Raw genomic sequence first — 22016 nt, 5'->3', positions numbered from 1 at the left:
GAGGTGGGGAGGGGGGATGGTGGAGGATGGGAAAGGCAGAGGAGCACAACAGACTCTAGTATGGCAATATGTAAATCAGTGGATGTGTAACTGATGTGATTCTGCAATCTGTGTATGGGGTGAAGGTGGGAGTTCATAACCCACTTGAATCAAAGTGTGGAATATGATATGTCAAGAAATTTGTAATGTTTTGAACAACCAACAATAAAAAATTAAAAAAAAAAAAAAGAAAGTGCTTGGTGAAAGCTTACTAAATAATGGAAGAATGAATGAAATGTTTACTTTGTTAGATCTGTTAAAGAGCTTTTCCAGCAAGTTCATGAGAAAAGAGTAGCTTACTTTCTATCTACATATCTACTTTGTTATTATATCAGTTCTGATCTTTTGCCAATTTTTTGATTCTGTTCTTTCCTCTTTTTTAAAATTTCTTTGTATGTTCTAGACATAAGTCCTTTATTAGATATATAATTTGCAGATATTTTTCTTCTAGGATGTTGTCTTCTTATTTTTAACAGTGTCTTTTGTAGATAGTAGTTTTAATTTTAATGATGTCCAATGTGGTTTTTTATTTATGGACTTTGCTTTTGATATTGATATATTCATTATAATGTCACCCAGCTTTTTCTCTTGTGTGTTTTAGAAGTTTTGTAATTTTAGGCTTTATATTTGGGCATGTGATTCATTTTGACTAATTTTTATGTTAAGGTGTAAGGTAAAAAAAATGGTTTTGTATGTTTATATCTTACTATCCCAACACTGTATGATGAATAGAAGAAAGCTCTTTTTAATAGCTGACTTTTGAATACTTAGGTGCCAGTCAAAATTTTACGTGTTTTGTTATCTACTTAATTGTTAAAGCAAGTCAAGTCTATATGGTGGCTGCTGCTGTTGTCTTCATTAGAGGAAGTTGAGAAAAAAAATTTAGATTACTTGTCCAGAATTGTAGAACTTCCAGGTATCAGAAATACAGTTTGAATCCAGTTCTATCTCTTATAAGCCATAATAAGGAATTTGAGCTTTATCTTTAGTGAAAGATTAAAATATGGGAGTCACTTGTTCAGAGTACAATTTAGAAAGATGACTGATGACATTTTTGGAAATTAGATTGTAGGATGAAAAGATGGGAAGAGGATTTGCATTGATTTAGGTAAAGATTGAGGTCTCAACAACCATACTTGCTAGATAAATTATGGATAGATTTAAGTGAGGTAGGAGTTTGACTTAGCAGAATTTGGTAAATGATTGGACATTAAGTGTAAGAAAGGAAATAATTAAAAATGGGAAGAAAGAATAATAAAATTGAAATTTCCTGTGATATCTAGGGAACGGAAGGAGAATAGATAATTAGAAATTTTGAAGAGAAGAGAGATTTGAGAGATACAAATGGTTAGGGGCTAACATGTAGATAGCTCTCAAAGCATTGGTGGTAAATGAGATATTTCTCAAAGGGTAGAGGAGAGTATCTTAAGCAGAATACTGAGGAACAGTAGCATTTAAAGAGTGAGGAGACAAGTAGGAGTTTGATAAAAAGTAGGAACAGAGAGTAGTACTAATGGAAGGGAGGCGTGCTTTCATATATCAAACACTAGAGTTTTAATTTAAGAGTGAAAGAATTGACTGGGAAAAATTAGAGGATTTTCCCAGTAGAATTTGAAAGCTATAAATTTGTGGTGGTTTAGTCTTCAGTGGTCTTCCCACCCTCAGCATTATTAATGTGGGAGTCAAGGAGCCACTGACTCAACACTATCACATATAAAAGGTAGAAAACACTTTTTAGACTCTCAGGAATGGAAAGATATAGAAAGAGGCTTTAGTTTGAAGATAACGGGAAAGAATTATTCTTAAGTTGTAGTATTCATACTACAACTACTCGCACAATAATTTATATGTTTCGTTTAGAATTAGATCTTAAAGCAACACTTAAAGCAATCTATTGATTGAGTGTATTTTGCTACTTAAATAATGAGTGAACTAATTTTAATATTGGTACAAATAATAAAAAGCAGAGAATTTTTGAAAAATCTTAAAAGGATTAAGTAATACAAAATAATAATATAAAGGAAAACATAAAAATACACCAATTTCAATGTTTGAGCTTGCTTTTTCTTTGTTTCCATCTCTTCAGGGATTGAACTCAGGGATGCTTAACCACTGAACCACACATATCCCCCGCCCCCTTTTTTTTTTGAGACCGGATCTTGATAAGTTGCTATGCCTGGCTTTGAGTTTAGGATCCTCCTACTGTGGCCTCCCAAGCTGCTGGAATTATAGTTGTGCTTCACCACACCCAGATTTCATCTCTTGCTCAAGAATAAAGTTTTCTGTTAGCATGCAGAATAATTCAAGAACTCTTGACCTCATAGTTTTAAAGTAGATTACTCTCATGTACTCTATTTAGGAAAACCTGTCACAGAGAAATCTGTTCTTGCCCATCACATGCTAATATTAGTAATAGCAGCAATATAATGTAAAAACAATTATACTTTGTTAAAAATTTTCTTTCTAATTTTTGGTTTTGTTATTCAACAGGTTTGATCTGTGGATGAAATGAATCATGATTTTCAAGCTCTTGCACTAGAATCTCGGGGAATGGGAGAGGTAAATATTTACTAATACCAAGAACTTATACCTTCCTTTAATTATTTGAGCTGTTAAGACTCATTTTTTTTTTAAACTGTAATCTTGAAAAAATAGTGGTTATATTTTCTAAACTTTATGGGTTTTATTTTATTATTTTAAATCTCTGGTTGTGTGTAATTGTGTAGTTGTGATTTTTCAGCTGCTTTGTTTTTAAACCTATAGCAAGTAATTTTCAGTGATTTATTTAGTGTGATTTGATTCACTTGGATAGATGTATTATATTTTGGTAATGAATCATACATCATTAGCTTTACTCAGAAGAAAAACTTCCTTTATCCTTGTTCTGCCGTTTTATGTATGTATGCTGTGTTTGCTTATTGTTCATTATTCTCCCTTCCCAAAATCTCTCTTGTTCACCAAAACTGTTTGCTTAATAAACTTCTAAATTCTTGACAGGACTCTACTGAAAAGACTTACTATTGTCCCATTGCTATCTATAGTAGAATGAATTATTTTCTCATCTGACTTTCCCTAGATCTTTATAAATACTTTTATTATATTACTGGTTACAGTTTGTTTTATATTTGTCTCTCCTGTAAATTGCTAGCTTTGAATGCCTAGCATAATAGGTACTCCACATTTTAAAATTAATTTTATCATTCCTGTTAATCTGTGATTTTCTTTGAGGCATCAATTTAACCTCACCATTACATATTTTAAGTCAGCTAAAATACTTAGTTTTCCAAACACCTAATGAAATTTTAGAACATTTTGATTATGGAAACTCTTGTGGTCATCTTTATTTTTGTCATGTTCTATACTATACTAACGTAGTGTGGACTTTGGTAATAGAAAATAATAGTAAACAGACCTAAGATGTGTAATTAACTGCTTGCACCTGGAGATTATTTTACTTTGGTAGATTAGAGACCGCCATGAGACTCACTCCATCCAATGCTGTGCTCTTCAGATGCAGAAAAAGAGTCCAGTCACTCCTTTGGGCCACAAGAGGGCACCCTGCAGCTAGCTAACCCTCCCTTTCTTCAGAACAGCGTTTTCCAAAGAGTTTGTCATTTTCAGAGGACTGATTTAAGGGTGAGTTAAGGTGCTTAAGCTTAAGTATTACCAAAATAAATTTGTTAGTCCAGTGCACAAGGTAAAATTCTGGGCCCTAAGATAAATTTGAAAGAGGAAATAAGGGTTTTTTTTTGTTTGTTTAAAAAATCTATACCTTCACTGCAACACAGTGACCTGCTTAGGCATTATTTACATTATGGGAAACAAAAGAGGCAGAAAGGTCTTATATTCTTTCTTTGCCACTTGTTTCTGTGGTCTTTAGAAAAATAGAATGATGTATCTTAAAAGCAGGTTTGAGCAGTGTTTCAGCCTTTTAATCTGTGACAGACTTGAACTTCTTTCTTAAGAGCAAGTAAAGTCACATTCCTACATTAATTCTGATACTTATACTTAACTTACCAAATGTATATTGTTTATGTGTTTACAAATAGATTCTTTTTCCCCCTTTCTAACTAATATTTGATAAATCTAAAGAGCTTTATAATCCCAAAACGTGTCATCATTAGAAACGGTAGTTAAAAGAGTATTTGGGGATGCAAAAAGGTTTTAGAAAAAGAGGAGCTAGTTTGAATGTATGTTATATAAACTTAAATCCAGACTTTATTAATGGACATGTCAGATATGCAGAACAAAAGTGGAGTCACTTAGGTGTAGATTGCTTTTACTACCTGTTGGATAGCAACCAGTCAGTGTATCTGTGACCTTTAGCCAGTAAAAATGTACTCTTAAATAAACTGTTTTTATGAATTTTTTTTTTTTCATAATAGTTTACCAATTACTGTTGTTACCTCTAAAAAATAACTAAGAAACCTCAGATTTCTGTCTCTGGGTTTTCTCCCACAAGCCTTTCTATCTTTCCTCATCTCACAGGCAGCAGGGAACCTTCTGGGATTTCCTTCTTTGCCTGTCTCTCTCTCACCAGTCTTCTCCTTTCCTGACAGGTGAGGTTTTTTTGGTTTTGTTTTATCCCAGAATTCATTCATTGGAATAAATAAAAGCAGCCTTGAGTGTCTGGCTCTTGTGTTTTCTAAAATTGCTTGTTTGGTTTTTTTTTTTTTAATGGTAATACAAAATCCTTTTTTTAATGGATTGTTCTATTCTTTTTATGATAAAGTTTTGCTTACTATATTTTAAGTGTTGTAAATTTCTAATGTACCAAGCACTGCATCTACATATAGGATTCATTTCAAATGTACTGTTTTTTGTAGATCACAGTAGCTTTACAAGTCATCATCAGAAGGACGATCTCTTGATCTCTTGGTTGTTCATCCAGAAATAGAAATAGATTTGTATTCATCTATTCATGCTTGTCCTTTCTTTTTTAAAAGCCTAATAGCAAATTTTGTCTAAAGTTCTGCTGATTTGCATTATGTCACATGGATTAAAAAGAGCAAAGCATGCATAGGAGATATTCAGCATTGTTAATATACGTAGTGCACTTCGGAGGCACATTCCTATTGTCATTTCGAGGCTATTAGACTGGGTACTTGTTTATTTTTTACATAATGGAAAAAAGGACCCTGCCTGAAATTTCTTTAGGGAATCCAGAGTTTAACTTTAAAATCATTGAATTAGTATGTTTAATTTTGAGAATATTTTAATAGCTTAGTATGATAAATAATGCTCTTTCCTTTTTCTGATACAATAATTTTTAAAGTAAAGTTTTGCATCAAGATCCTAGGTATGGTAAAGTGTAAAACATTAGATAGGGTAGTAATGAAACTTCTCTTTTCTCAGATCTCTCACTAGGGCTATGAGCTTGAGTAAGATTGACTTATTTTGAAGCAGAAATAGAAATAATGTGTTGTATGAGTCACATACATCTCTCAAATGTTCTAACTTTGAGCAGTTATGGATAGCTTTTAGGGATAGTGTTTAAAAAGTTGATCATAGTTTATATAAATCCTGTCTCAGTAATTCTATACTGAAAGTTTGTCCATGATAACAGGAAGAATATCACAGTATCTTAAACTGCTTTCATTTTTAACTAGTGGAAATTTTCAGAAATATCAATGAATTAGACTATAATTGAAAAGAACTCTGTGGTAGTTAAATGTAAAGAGAAAGACCTTAGAATTAAACAGATATAGGGTTTCCAATCCAATTGCTGCCATTTACTAATTATATGTATAACCTTGATCAATTTAACTTTTGACTCTTTTTTTCTTATGCAGAATGTAACTATAGCAACTGTCTTTCCTAAATAATAGGGTTTTAACTCCCCCCTAGAATAGTCAAACTGACTCAAGAAAAAAAGAAGGCATACAGCTCTTAGACAAAATCTTTATAATGAATGATATAATTCTTTGAAATAATCAGCCAGTTTAATGTTGCAGACGAGTGGTTGTCTCATGTATAATATTAAAAGATTTCTATTTTGAGGTTTGTAAAAGCTTCTAATATTTATGTAACTGCTGTGTGTTGGTTGTGTTAAGTGGTTTACTTATGTTATTTCATTCTAGTTTTATAACTTTTATGACCAGAGCTTATTATCTTTCCTTTAGAGATAAGGAAACAAGTTCAGAAAGAATAATTAACTGGCCCAAGGCCACACCACATAATAATACCTGAATGCAGTTTGAACTCCTGCCTGTCTTGACTATTTATAATGCTATTTTCCTTTGGAAATGTCTATATTTGTTGTTAGTTGGTTAGTATTAAGGGATATTGGGAATGGAGAAGATGGGGAAGTGATATGAATTGAAAAAATTAAAAATATTAAAATATTATATCCATAAAATAAATGAAATCCAGAAAAGCACCATTCTTAGGTTTTAGGAAATTGCTTTCTGTTTTTTGTTCTCTGTACAACTTGGGTTTTAGCATCTGTTTTTGTCTTTTATGAACTTGTATTTTAAGTAGAGAGACCTTGCATCATGATTTGCCCAGGATAATCCAGTTACATATCTGTTACGATATAATTATTATAATAGCATCCCTTTTTTCAAAAGTGTCCTAGTTTGGATGATGTTATATGAGCACTTAATTTAAAACAATAATGTGGGCATTTAGTTTTAAATTCTTCTAAGTCCTTGGATTATCTTTATTTGGCTGTCTTAGGATTTTATGTAACTGTTTATATTAGAGAACTCTGATGTATAAGTGTAATTCAGTAAATGCTAGAGTGGGAATTTTTTTCTCTTATTAGTGCAGGAATGTGATTTAATTTTATTTTTGATACAATGTGCTGGGGTGCTTTTTTTTTTTTTTTTTTTTTTTTTTTTTTTAGTGGGGAAGGCAAGCCATAAATACTTTTGAAGTAAAGAACATTGTATGTACACTCAGTCGTATCTGAGATGAAGGATAGGTCAGGTTGACAAGAAATACTGAGTATACTGACCTTACTTTAGAGTTTCTGTGAATTAGGGAATAAATAAAAAGTGGTAGTGAATAATGTATTTTACAGATATTTAAGGATTTTAAGCCTTGTTTTCTATATTTCTACTATAGTAAAGAAAAATCTCTGGGGGCAAATTTACATCAATTTATTGTTTAACCTCTAAAAACTTTTTTAACTGATCTTTTTTTCTGAATTGTTGCCTGCTCTTAGATTTAGTCCATTTTAACCTGTTCCTGGTCAGAAGATAGTGGTTTCTCGAAAAGTATTTGAATCACTGTCTAAATTGCCACAGAAAGCAAGTTCTAGAATGTTTAGATCTTTGGTAGAAGTATTAAGTTTAACTACTAAATTTGTTTCCTATGCACGATAAATTGTGTTAACAAGAGAGTCGTAGTATAGTGCTTTGCAAAAATATTCACACTTGGTAAGTGTTAACAGATTTTTCCCCCATGTTTCTGTTTTTTATACCTATTTTGGATTCCTTATTTGTTATTCTTGTTTTGACACTGAAATGTTTTTCTTCATGAAGTATGGGCAAAACAATTCTTTATTTCGGGGATAGTTTTCATCCTTCTGAAATGACTTGCTTATGCAATGTTTTTAAGAGATTAATTTGGGTTTTCCTATGAATAAATGTTTATTTAAATATATCAAATGATGCTGTAATATTAGTATTATCAGCTTTTTATTTTGTTTGAATATTTACGTGAATCTTTTATAGTGATTTTTTTTTTAATTGAAGGAATGGAGCTATTGTAGTTTAGTTACTGTGAACTTTGGTAAGAGTAGATGATTGTGTAAAATATCTATAATTATTCATAGCCAAGAAGATCCTAAATGCAAAAACTTTTCTATTTTAAAAAACAGAATTTTGTTTCCTTTAAAAATTTGCTTATTTAGCAAAAGATCTGTGAAATGGGAACAAGGCTAAATTGATATTATTCCCCTATCTTCAGAGCTGCTTCTCCTGATCTACTCCAAACATCACCACAAACTCCTCCACCCCCCTAACTTTAGTAAATGACACCTATCATTATCTTTTTAATCCAACTACTAAGGTTGTATCCCTTTTATACACCTTTTCCCATTATCCATATTCAGGTCCAAATTTGACTGTCTAGAATGCTTCTCAGATCCATTTTATTTTCTCAGTTCTTTCTGTTAGTAGTACCCTATTTCAGTTCTTGCTGCTTTGACTCTATTGTAATTTTCCTAAACTGGTCTCTTTGTCTCCAGTCTTTCCCCTTCTATCTCTTATTCCTTACAACTTGAGTTGTTTTTCAAAACGGCTATCTTGCCAACCTGTCTTGATTTCTCTTGTTACTTAAGTATAACATCCAATTTACTTAACATGTCTCCTAAGAGTCCTCATAATTGACCTGGTTAGCTTTACCAGTATTAAGTCTTGGCCTTCCAACATCTGTTTCTCTTATATGCTGTTCTCCACATGTTACATTTTCTAAAGTTTTGCCTTTGTTTGTGCTTGACTGTATTTTATTTATGCTTTTTTTCCTTACCTTGCCTTCCCACTTTCAACCTCTAGCGCGCCCCCCCCCCCCCAGTATATTCTCTCTCAGACCTCAATTCAAGTATTAGTTATATTTTATCATAGCCTATATGTTTATGAGCTCTGAAGATGAGATGAGCATGCCCTTAAAGAGGCACACATAGGCAATTTAGTATGATATGTATTTTACTAGAAGTATATACAGGTTTGATTATTAGCACTGAAGGACTGGGCACCTAATTATGGGCTGAGAGTGTCTTATTTATGAATGCTTATTTAAAATATCAAATGTATGTCTCAGAAAGATTGTATATTCAAACAGATATGCCAAGCTGTCTCCTGAGCATCAGGTATAGTAGCAAGGAAAGACCTGAATGGATATTAAGGAATAGCTAGGAATTATACATTTTGATTAATCAGTGAATGGTTTATCAACTCAATTTTTACATGGTGTGTATGTCACCATGTAGACTATCTAGCATAGGGCCTTAAGATTGTTATTTCAAAAGTATCTGTAGGTTTTTTTCTGTGTGTGTTTTCTATCTATAGCTTTCTGATTTGGAATTGGTGGATTCATAGTATTCAGGAGCTAGTAAGAATTGTGAAATTCACTGTCATTGAATGACTGAAGTAAGAAAGAAAAAATATTCTCTATCCTGGATGTTGTAGGATAGGAGGTTGTCCAAAGGCAGTTCTTGAAAGTAAAAGAAAAATGTTAATCATTCTTTTAATGATCTCTTTTTGAGTAAGAAGTTTAATAGGCATTTTGAAGAAATTTACATATAAAGAAAACCACATAAGAAAAATGTTTGAAAAACAGTAGTCAGAAGTGGACTTTGATTTATTGTTTAGATTCAGAATTATTAGAACCAGTACATAAACATAAACAGGGAGTTATTTTACTGTTAATAGAAAATTTAGAAAACATCATTCTCATTTTTGTTAGCATCAAAAACTAATGTGTACTATTAGTGATATGTTTGTTATTCCCTTTGTATTCTTTGTAATTAGAATAAAATTTAAATGTAAATTTTTCCTCCCAAATAGCTTTTGCCTACCAAAAAGTTTTGGGAACCTGATGATTCAACAAAAGATGGACAAAAAGGCATATTTCTTGGGGATGATGAATGGAGAGAGACTGCATGGGGAACTTCTCGTAAGTTATTGTTGTATGCATGAGAATTATGAATAAACTCAATGTTTGTTTTGTTTTTTTCCAGTCCCCACCCTGGCCCTGGCCCTAGGGTGTCACTTGCCTTTCCCCCACAGCCCTCTACCTCAGTGTTTTTTGTTGTTTTTTAAAGCCTTGCCTATCCCTAAATAGTATTCAGAGAAAAATAGGATCTTGTAAGTCATTATAATTCACATTTTCTTGTGGCAGTTAACCCTTGTCTGTGGCATACTTACTTGATTAGTACAGTTAATTGATTAGATGTGTTTATCACATTAAGGCCTTCTTAAGGTTTTTGTTGGTTTGTTTTTTTTTAATTCACTCTGATTATAAAATTCTGAGTTACCACTAAAATAGAGGACCTATTTGTTGAACCATAAGAAGTTTTACTTTTAAATGGTCTTGTATGACAATGACTACTGATTTATCTAGTTGTTGCTCAGTTAAGCTTTATTAGACATTGGCCACATCCAGAAAGGAAGTTAATTGTCTTAGTGACATAAAACTCCTAGAAAAGAGCAGATGAATGTTTTTGATTTCCAAAAGGAGTGAGGAGACAGTTTGATCTAAGAAACTCTTAAGGAGAAAAGGTACTGGCATGTAAGGAATATAACTTGTAGGAGTGTCAGTATTTATTGGTAAATTGAAAAACACAGTTGTAAACCATTATATTTTGGAAATGTTTTTGATTAGTAAAATTTGAGAGTTGTACAGACAGAACTGTTAACATAAATTTTACAAATAAGTTTTCTCTTTTTATTGCTGAGTTTAATGCAGCTTGCTTTACCTATGCAAAATGCCCAAAGTAATAAAAAACCAAATTCCCCAATAAAACTATTGCCTAAAAGCTAAAACTCAAAGGTTAGGGAGATCTAAAAGAAGTTTTAATTTCATTTTCAATCAAATAGATCAAAAACTTTTGGTAATAGCTAATTTAGGCTGGTATTTCCTTAAAATATTGGAAATTTTCTTTCAGTTTAGTGATAACAAACAGGTAATATGCCAGGTTTGGGGAACAGAAACATATTAGACCCATAAAGTATTCACATGCAAAGCATCCTGAGCAGAACATGGAAATGAAAAATTATTTTCAGGATGGAAGATAGAAGAAATATCAAATTTATCACTTTAGTCAGTTCTTCTATCACTTCTCCCAAGTTTTAGTTGCATAGATTAAAATTTTGATGATGAATATTAGTCTTTTACCAAAAAACATGAGAAAACTAGAAATGAATGGAATTTTATTTACTTAACAAACATTTATTAGATTTCAAGCACATACAAATATGAATAATACATTCCTTGTTCTAAAGGATTTGTCATTCTAAGATTTTCCATGGGTGCAGGAGACCTACTCGTATACCATACTCATTGTTTGCTATTTTAATCAGCTGATTCTCTGCTGCAACTAAAGAACCTGACCAGAACAACTTTAGAGGAGGAAAGGTTTATTTGGAGGCTTATAGTTTTTCAGAGGCTCCATTCCTTGGGGGCTGCAGGTGAGGTAGAACATCATGGTGAAAGAATGTGGCAAGGGAAACAGATCACATGGTGATCAGAAAGCAGAGGTCTCCACTTTCCAGATAAAAATATAAACCCCATAACCACACCCCACCTGCCTCCAGTTATCACTCAGTGAATCCCATCAGGGAGTAATTCACTGATTAGGTTAAGGTTGTAGACCAATCATTTCTCCTTTGAACTTTGTTTCATTGCCTCACATGTGAACTTTTGGGGGACGCCTTACATCCAAACCATAACATCAGCTAAATCAATATACTTGTGATTATCAGTTTCAGTGTGTCCTCCTGGTACTTTCAGGCCTTTGAAAAGTGGATTTCTGTAACTGGATTGCTCTCACTTTCCCCCACACTTTAAACTCTTTACCCTTCATATTTGGCTTAAATATAACTTCCTTTGGGATTCACTCAAAGACTGGGAAGAATCAAAGCTCCATCTTTTCTATTGCCATAATATCCTAGATTATTTTTATTGAAGCACTTTTATCCTATTATGATTGCTTTCTATTAAATCTGTGCTCTTTGAGGACAGAGATTATCTTGTTTGTTGAATTTTCCAAATGTAGCATAATGCTTAGCGTACAAGGGGCAGTAAATCAGTATTTTAAACTGTGGATGAATGTTTGAATGAAAGGATATAATGGCTAATCTCTCCTGTATATACATGGTGAAATAGAAATGTTTTAATATAGTTCAACAAAAGTAGCAATCATTCAAAGTTATGAATTATAGTTAAATGAAATGATAATTGAATACCACAGTGATGCTCAACGTGGATAGTTGAAGGGCAAAACATAACATCTAGTATTTTACCTGTTTGTGAGTGAACCAGAAGTAACTAGTAACTTACTGGTTCCTTTCAAAAGATTTCAGCAAAAACTATTTGAATGTTGCCTCCCATGTGTTAATTTTATTTGTATTTTATTTTATTTTCCTTTCATTATAAAAATATGTAAAAATAGAATTTGTATCAGGTGAATAATTTTGTTTTGAGAATTACCAGGGAATGACCGAGGAGTGTTTTGTTGCTGAGACTGGCCTCAAATTAGTGATTCTCCTGCCCCTGCCTCCCATCAGTGAGATTATAGGCATCTGCCCCTGCGCCCAGCTAGAAAAGATTTTTTTATCTTTTTTATTTTGGGGGTGGGTTGGGGGTATCTGAGCTTGAACTCAGGGGCTCTCAACCACTGAGCCACATCCCCAGCCCTATTTCAGGGTCTTACTGAGTTGCTTTAGCGCCTGCTGAGGCTGGCTTTGAACTCTTGATTCTCCTGCCTCAGCCTCCCAAGCTGCTGGGATTATAGGCTTCCCCAAGCCCTGACTGTCAAAAGAGGTGTTTTTTAAATAAAAGCTTAAGGTGGTATTTAGCCTTTTCACCAAGGAAATACTGTGGTATTATTGGTTTTTCCCAACTCATTCATGTTTCTAATGTGACAGCAGTATGAACTATGAAAATACTGCCAGTTTGGAAGGTGTTTTCTGTTTTTTCCCTTAAAAACAAACAAACAAAAAACTGATTTCATAGGACTCACCAAAAGAATATTAACTTTTTGACATAGTGCTTATAAGCAACTTTGCTTTCAGATTAATATTTCTACTTCCATTAACCTTTTTGGTTTGATTTTTCTTTCTATAGGCTTTTCCTATTTTTTTCTAAATTGTTCTTTTCATTTGTATTTTCAAGAGGTGTGCCCCAGCCACTGACTCTTAACAGAATGAAAAGCTGTTTACAAGATTATAATAATAATAATCTTCAAAATAAAATGAAGTGCTGATTTTTCTTTCTTTAGTATACTTGTGAAACTCTGTTTTGTTTAACTTGAAAGTACAAATATATAATTCTAATCTTTATTCCAAAACAGATCATTCAATGTCCCAGCCTATTATGGTACAGAGAAGATCTGGACAGGGTTTTCATGGAAACAGTGAAGTAAATGCAATATTGTCTCCGCGATCAGAAAGTGGAGGCCTTGGCGTGAGCATGGTAGAATATGTACTAAGTTCTTCTCCTGCTGATAAATTGGATTCTCGTTTCAGGAAAGGAACTTTTGTAAGTATTTTGAATAAAGACTTTTTTTTAATATTTGTTTGTTATTTGGTTATATTTTATTTTTAAGTCAGTTTATTTTTCCCTACCTTCTTAAAGTTAAAGGAAATTTTATTAGCTGTTTGGACCCTTGTTTTCTTCACTTGTCTACTTCATGAATCTTAACCATTTTACAAAAATCACGTTAATTTTAAAACATTTTGCACAAATTAAAACTTATTTCTTGATCTGGAAGTAACTAATAATATTGCCTATCCATTAAATATTTTAATCTAGTTTGTGGTGTTACTGCTTTTCTAGCACCGCTATAGTTAAGGTTGCCTTAGCCCTTCTGTTATAAATCACTAGTTGTACTCAAATTTTTTGCGTTTGCTAAAATAATTGACTATGAACTTAAAATAAGTTTCAATGCTTTCTCTTGTTTACATGCACGATAGTGTAGTTTTAGGTCACCAAATGGTGCCTTTTTTTGTGTGTTCTATTAAGTATTCAGAATCAAACAGATTCTTTTTCCTCAGGGCACTAGAGATGCTGAAACAGATGGACCTGAGAAAGGAGATCAAAAAGGCAAGGCTTCTCCATTTGAGGAGGACCAAAACAGAGATCTTAAACAAGGAGATGATGATGATTCTAAAATAAATGGCAGAGGTTTGCCAAATGGAATGGATGCCGATTGCAAAGATTTTAAGTAAGATTTTAACTTTTTTGAGAAGAAAGGGTTATCTCTTTTTAAGGATTATTACAATTAGTTGATGTGACTGATTTTGATATTTTTCCAACTTCTGTTGATTTCCTTTGTACCTGGTGTTAATCTGGACAATTATTTTTTCATAAGAAAAAATAGTTAATGATTATGAACAATTAAAAATACATCTTCAAAACATGATCTAAAGCAGTATATTCTATTGAAGGATTAGTATCAGAAGCTGCTGTTAATTTTCTGCTGATATAGTCTAAATTTGAATTTTTTCCTCTGTTAGAATTTAGTGAGACTTGAGAGACTTCAAAAGTTAGCTCTGGGCTGGGGTTGTGGCTCAGTAGTAGAGTGCTTGCCTAGCACATGTGAGGCACTGGGATTGATTCTCAACACTGCATTTATATATAATGTATATTTATGTATATAAATTCTATATGTATATACATATATTTTTATGTGTATATATACACATAAAGTTGTTATATCTATCTACAATATTAAAAAATATTTTTTAAAGTTAGCTTCAAACTCAGAATTCTTAACACTTTTTTAGTGTTCGTTCTCTCTCTCTCTCTCTCTCTCTGTCTCTGTCTCTCTCTCTCTCTCTCGTGCATGGTACTAAGGGTTGAACCCAGGGCCAAATGCTAGGCAAGTGCTCTATCACTGAGCTACATTCCCACCCCTTTTTAAAATTTTGCTTTTGAGACAGGATTTTGCGTATATGCCAAGATTGGCCTTGAACTTGTGATCCTCCTGCCTCAGTTTCCCTACTAGCTGGGATATTATAGGCATGTGCCACCATATCCAGCTGTAGTTGTCTTTAGGCATTTAGTACTTCTTTAACCTTTGACACTAAATTAGACAGTATATCTTTATATCTTAGAGAATTGTTACTTCATACTGATTTCATATACTTTTACACTATAGTAATCAGATATTTTGAAGACTTTACCTGAAAATGAACAGTTCCTTTGTGATCTTGTGAACCATAGAATGCTAGATAACAAGCGTTTAGGTGCACGGTGGGTTGCATTTATTACCTTAAATTACCAAAGCAGAATAACATTACTTCTTAAAAGCAGCAGTGTTTCTATCTGTTCAGAGTGCAAAAAAGCATCCAAAGCCTATAAACCTCTTTAATGCGAAATTTTGTGCTGTTTAAAACCTTTTCATTTTCTGATTTTGCTCTTTTCCTAAGTTGTAGTAAACAGTGTGCACTTAATATTCAGTTAATTATAAACCCTTCAGACTAAACATTTATAATTGAAGTGTTAATACACCACTAACTATAGCAAGAGCACCACTGATAGTACAATGATTTTTTTTTTTTTTTAAATGCCCTCTGCTTTTGGTATTTGAGTTATTTTGTGTGGAAGTTTTTACTTTTCCCCTTAAAATATTAATACCAAATTTATAAGCATTCAAATTTTATTTTGGATATGTGTTTAAAACCATTAATTAATTTAAATACAATATTAATCATTACTTGGCAATATAAAAAATGTTTCAAAAAATAGCTGTGGCCATCACGATCACTATGTCAGCATGTCATGAATCTGTATGTTAAGTGACATATCGATGTACACATTCCTATAGTAGAACTGAAATGAATGAAAGACCCAAGGAAACTTGTTTTGTTTTGTTTTTTAATTGGCTGGTTTTAAACAAAATCCTTTCTTTTTTTTTTTTTTTTCTGGTATGGTCCAAATGAAAAAACGAAACTTTGAAATTTTCCCATGCAAGTGGATATGGCTAAAGAGGAAAGGAGTTTAAAATCATCTAATATTGCAAGGACAATGCCTGATTATTAAATAAAATGTATATTCAGTTAACTATCTGGAGAAGAGTTCTTATAGTTGGGTATTGGCTTTGCAAACTGCTCTCTGCATGCTAGCATATTTACGTCATTGTGGAGCACCTGAATTTAGGGACAGAGTTAGATGGACATAACAACTCGCATTAAAAGCCAGGTAAAATACTTATTGCCATTAACTTAATTATATTTATGTTTGAACATACCATGAATGCATGGTTCTCAGAACAGTAAACTGATTCTTTTTTGTAAGTGAAAGGGTTCCTTATAAATATTTATGAAGAAAATACAGACTATAAATGAGGATTAGAAAAAGGTAAGAATAGAATTGAGACTGTGAAGAGTGTTTTTGCAAAGAAACTGATGTTTAATTTGTTTCTAACTTGAATTTCTTGGAGAAAATTAAAGAGGCCATAGTATAGTAGAGAAAGGTTTTGTATTTTTATTTTAAATTTTTTTTGTATGATAGGGTTTGAACCCATAGTTTTCTAGCATTAAGCTATATATCCAGCCCTTTTTTGAAACTCAGATTGACTTTGAACTTTCAGACCTCCTGCCACAGCCTCCAGAGTTGCTGGGGTTAACAGGTGTGTACCACCATGCCCAGCAAAAGAGTTTGTAGGGGGATAATGAGGGTTGAACCCAGGGGGCCTTCCAACACTGAGCTACAGCCCCAGTGGTGTTTTTTAGTTTTTTGTTTTTGTCTTTTTTTTTTTTTTTAATTTTGAGACAGTGTCTTGATAAGTTGCTGTGATCTTGAACTTGGAATCCTCCTGCCTCAGACTTCTGAGTCTGTGGGATTATAGGCATGTTCTACTGTGTGCCCTGCCTTAATTTTTGATACATATGTTATACATTTACATTTCTTTCTCGTGATTTAGACTGAAACAATTTGGTATGATAAAGATGGTCTCTGGATACCTGTCATAGAGGACTTTCATAAACAGTTTCTTTTATTCTTGTTATTTGGAACCACCAGGTCCATTATTTATCATCATTTCTCATCATCTTTTTTTGATAGAGAAATGGACTTGAGATATGAAATGATTTACTCAAAAGTCATATTTAAAAGAGTCAAGAGTCAGCCTTTTTGGTCTTCATTTGGTTTCATTTTCTGTTGTCTAGCAAGTTTCACCCTCTTAAGTCATGAAGACCATAATGATCTATGGCCAATTTTTTTTCCTCTAAATAATAGTAAGCAAGATGTTATGACAAAATTACATGCTGGTGGGCAGGATAGCAGAATGATGGATGGATTTTGATTTTGAATTTTCCCACATTTGCTACATAATAGTTTGATTTTCATACCTACCATTCATTTTGTCTGTGATTTGAGGCAAAGGTTTCAGATTGTATTAGCCTAGATCGTAATTCTATGTAGTTTTTCCTACCAGTAAAATTGAGTTGGTCATTAGAATATTGAAATTGAGGAGAGTGATTATTAATAATATAAAAACTACTAAAACCATGTCATCTTTTTTTGGGTGGTGGGCAGTGGGAATAGAACTTTGGGGTGCTCTTATGACTGAGTTACATCCCTAGCCCTCTTTATTTTTTGAAACAAGGTCTTACTACCTTGCTCATGCTGACCTTGAATTTGTGATTCTCTTGCCTTAGCCTCCCAAATAGCTGGGATTATAGAAAATCTCACCATACCTGGCTGAAACCATGTCACCTCAAGTTATATTAGGGGGAAAATGGGAAAGAGTAGAATGTTAGTTGTTAGTTGGAACCACCAGGTCCTTTATTTATCATCATTCCTTATCATCTTTCCTCGATAAGGAAGTGGACCTGAGATATGAAATGATTAGTGACTCAGAATGGCTTATTTGCTTTCATATTTTATAACTATTTGTTTTTCATTATTTTCATTACTTTCTCATTTTACCTTTTGACTTATATTTACACATAATGCTTTTCTTCTTCTTTTTTCCAGTCGTACTCCTGGAAGTCGTCAAGCCTCTCCAACTGAAGTAGTTGAGCGCCTCGGCCCCAATACTAATCCCCCAGAAGGATTGGGTCCTCTTCCTAATCCTACAGCTAATAAGCCACTTGTTGAGGAATTTTCAAATCCTGAAACTCAGAATCTGGATGCCATGGAACAAGTTGGTCTGGATTCCTTACAGTTTGACTATCCTGGTAACCAGGTACCCATGGACTCTTCAGGAGCTACTGTAGGCCTCTTTGAGTACAATTCCCAGCAGCAGGTAAATCATACACCTTCTTTAAGAAAGTCCTTGTAACTGTATACTGGTATATAACCAATGTAGTATGAGGCATTGATATGAATGGTGGAGTTTCTTGAACATTTAATGTTTTATTGATTAAAATGTCCTTGCATTTCAGTGCTTCTGATACGTGTTTAAAATATTTTATTCACAGCGTTCTAATTAGATGTGAAATATTTTGAAATTAATATTTGTATTAAATATTTTTCCTAATAGCTCTTTCAGAGAACTAATGCACTAACAGTTCAGCAGTTAACTGCAGCTCAACAGCAGCAATATGCATTAGCAGCAGCTCAGCAGCCACATATAGGTGAGTCTGTAAATTGCTTTTTTTGACTACAGTGTTAGAAAAATCTTGTTTAAAGTTATTAGACTGTTACTCTTTATTTTCCCATTTAACAATTGGTGCTATTTTGTTTATTTTTGAAACATCCCATCATCCTGTTGAGATCAACAGTAATAGATTATATGGCAAGAGTATTAATTAGAGGAAGAATTATTTCTAGTTTGTTTTTGTTTGGCATTACCATGGATTGAACCCCTGGTGCTCTACCACTGAGCTACATCCCAGCCCTTTTTATTTTATTTTGAGACAGGGTCTCACTAAGTTGCATAGAGCCTTAATAAGTTGCTGATGCTGGCCTTGAACTTGTGATCCTCCTGTCTTAGCCTCTTGAGCTGCTGGAATTATAGGTGCATACCACTGTACCTGGCTTATTTTTAATTTTGAGACAGTACTGAGTTACCCATGCTGGCCTGAAACTTGTGATCTTCCTGCCTCAGACTCCCAAGTATGTGGAATTACCAGTGTGCATCCCCAAGCCCTACTCTGATTATTTTCATCATTGGTTAAATAAAGATCTCAAACTTGATAAAAGTTATCAGTGCTTAAGTGTTGTGTTGTCCTCCTACCCCCACTCCCCATGTGAAGGCTAGAGTTAAATGTGTGGACATTCAAGTGTGGTTATTTGTATTCAGTTTCATGTAAAAGTGTTCATTTTAAAAATTGTTTAGAAATCGGAATTCCAAGAAAATTTCTCAAAATATTTTCTTTCATTAAGTTATATGATCTCTGACCTTTAGATTTGTGAATTATTTATTTGCAACCTACTAGAGTTCAAGCTTGGCACATATTATTGTTTATATTGGGTTTTTTGTTGTTCTCCTTACTCCATCCTCCCATCAAGTACAAATCTTTATTGCTTATTAATACATATAAATGTTGTAACTGCATATAAACCTTGCTAGTAGGGGATTTTCCTTTTTATTTTTAAATAGTTATAAATTCACAGGGAATTTACAAAGAGAGTGCAAAGGATCCCATACTCCTTTGTTTAGTTTCCCTTAATGGTTACATCTTAATTACAGCACAGTATCAAAACCAGTAATGTGACACTGGTACTGTATATAATTTAGTCATTTTATTACATGTGTAGATGTTGTGGAACCATATTTATTTTATCTGACTTTAACTAAACTTCAGTTATTTTCTAGTTAAAGAACTTGTGAATACTCTATCAGAATCTGTGGAAGGAAGGGTAAATAATGCTAAGTTTGTTCTCTTCCCTTAATTTCTTATTGTTTTGTATCAGTGCAATAAGGTTTCCTAGGTCCCACATTTCACTTTTGTTTTTAATCAAAGGTGTCCACATTTGTAGTTGACCTTTAATAGCAGCATCCACCCAGGCCTTGTTTTCTTTTGTCTTTTTTCCTAAATTCCTTTTATCCATGTACTTAATCCTTTCTTCTCGTAATGTTAAAAATGTACTGGTTGCTGTATGTTCATGCAACACACAGTTTATATTACTTGAGGCTTTATGATATGTTTTAATGTTGCTCTTTGGAATCTTAAAACTTTTTTTCATCATTTGCCAATTTACCATTGTGGGTTTTTTTCCCCCCCATAACAACTTCAGAATCAACTTATCTACTTATAGAAGATCAGATTAAGTTTTTTTTAAATTAACTTATGGAAAATTAGTATCCTTATATTAAGTATTCTTATCCAGGGCATAATGTCTCTTTACTTGATTATGCAGGTCTGCTTTGGTGTTCATGAGTGCTTTAAAGTTTGTCATATAAGTTTAAATATTCTTAATATTTTATTTTGCCATCAAATAACCTCCTGTCATTCATTAAACATGCATGAAAGATCTTGAATATCATATTAGATTTAATGAATGGTATTTTCTAAAATTAAATCATGCTTTCATTAAAATAAAAATGACTTGTATGCATTCATTTGTTGTTTTAACTTTCTTTTTCAATTTCTAATATTTTATTTAAGATTTTTGCATCATTTGTTTTATTTTTTTTAGTTTTAGTTTTAGGTGAACACAATATCTTTTATTTTATTTTTATGTGGTGCTGAGAATCGAACCCAATGCTTCACGCATGCTAGGCGAGCACGTTACCACTTGAGCCACATCCTCAGCCCCTTTTGCATCATTATTAAAGTGACTTTAGTCTCTATTTTTGCTGGGTTTTTTTAAAGTTTTTGAATCAAAATACTGCTTCATAAAAAGAATTTCTAGAGATATTCTATTTTTTAAAATCATGTAATACATTAAGTAATATTAGACTTACATGACCTTCAAAGATGTGGCAAAAGAACTCTGAAACCATATAGATAATTCAAATGAATTTGAAAACCTGACTGAGATAGAATTATTCTAAGAAAGCATAACTTATCTAAGATGACCACCACATCTTAGTTCCACTGTTAAAAAGGACTGATTGTAAAAATTAATACATTTTATCAAAGTTTGCTCAGTCATGTCTTGGCTGGCTAATGGCTCATTTAGCATTATCCAATAGAAATATAATATGTAGTTTTAGTTATTTAGTAGTCAGATTTTAAAGTCTAAAAATACATAAAATTAATATGAGTTGTTTGTTACTAATGGATTATTTTAACCCATTATATCTATTATCATTTCAAAAAATAATCAGTAGAAAGCTTATAAATGAGAAATTTTGTTTTCTTCATATTAAGTGTTTGAAATCAGGTATGCATTATCCTACTTAGAGCTAATCTCAAGTTACACTACACTTGAAATGCCCAGGGATTATATGGGCTAGTAACTGCCACATTTGTCAGTGCAACTGTAAAGATTATGCTAGGATGGGGGTTGATAAAACTTTTTCATATATTAAGGGGTTGGTAACTATTTTTAGCTCTGTAGGCAATATGATTTCAGTCACAAACTACTACATTGTGCTATTGTAGCATGAAAGTGGCCATAAATGTTTCATGAATGAGTATCATTTATTGGCACTAAAATTCGAATTTCATATACTTTCCTTTTAGCGATTTTTTTCCTCAACCATTTAAATATGTTCAGACTGTTCTTAGCTAATTTGTAAAAGAAGGAAAAAATTAAGGGATTAACAGGGCGCACTTAGCCCATAGAGTGGGCCAAAAGGTGATAATAGATGCAATATATTTTTAAAACAGACATTGACACCCTGCTCATCTGCTTGTGAGCTCAAAGAAAAAGATAAGGTTTTGTAGACAGCTGGGAATTTTTACAACACAGGACATTGAATGAAAACTGATAGCAGTAATTGGCAATAAAGCCTGTGAAGACCTACAAGAGAAATAAACTACCAGGATTAGAGTTTGAGTAATGCTAATTATATAAATTAAGAATCCCAAACTATTAATAGAATGCTTGATTTGGAGGTTAGTTTCTAGGATGTAGTTGAGGCTCTTTTGATACCAAATATGGACAGGTGAATGCAGGAAAAATTCACAAAAGATAGTGTTTCAAACAAAATAATAATAAAAATAAGGAAGGTCGCCTACAACAGTCATGCAACAGAGTTCACACTCGAGGTATAAAAATAAAGGGACTTTAAGTTTTAAAAAGAACTTTGAAAACATTCAGAACATTAAAAAATAAAAGCCTTAAGCTGTCAAACATCCTTAGAGGTCTTCACATCAGAAAATGATGCAAAATGAACCATTTCTGGATCTTGGAAGTAAAAACTATTGGAAAAAAATAGTTCTATGTAGACTGCATAACTGCCTGGC

The 22016-nt window shown here is 32.7% G+C and overlaps 1 protein-coding gene across 10 annotated transcripts in view; it reads left to right on the top strand.

The window, feature by feature from the left end:
* Positions 1-22016, top strand: part of Pum2 (pumilio RNA binding family member 2) — an 88518-nt gene that overhangs the window by 19768 nt on the left and 46734 nt on the right. For 9 of the 10 annotated variants that reach the window (XM_071601364.1, XM_071601360.1, XM_071601363.1 and 6 more), the window contains exons 2-7: positions 2530-2598; positions 9552-9660; positions 13058-13245; positions 13761-13930; positions 17689-17959; positions 18197-18290. In XM_071601364.1, the coding sequence (XP_071457465.1) occupies positions 2548-2598; positions 9552-9660; positions 13058-13245; positions 13761-13930; positions 17689-17959; positions 18197-18290 (883 nt within the window). In that variant the 5' untranslated portion in view covers positions 2530-2547. Of the gene's footprint in view, positions 1-2529; positions 2599-3554; positions 3676-9551; positions 9661-13057; positions 13246-13760; positions 13931-17688; positions 17960-18196; positions 18291-22016 lie in introns of those variants that run through there. The other variant, XM_071601367.1, reaches the window with a different exon arrangement.

Source organism: Marmota flaviventris, chromosome 14, assembly GCF_047511675.1.
Source record: "Marmota flaviventris isolate mMarFla1 chromosome 14, mMarFla1.hap1, whole genome shotgun sequence".
NCBI lineage: Eukaryota > Metazoa > Chordata > Mammalia > Rodentia > Sciuridae > Marmota > Marmota flaviventris.
Note: the sequence above shows the minus strand (reverse complement) of the source record. Positions and strands in the feature narration are given on the sequence as shown.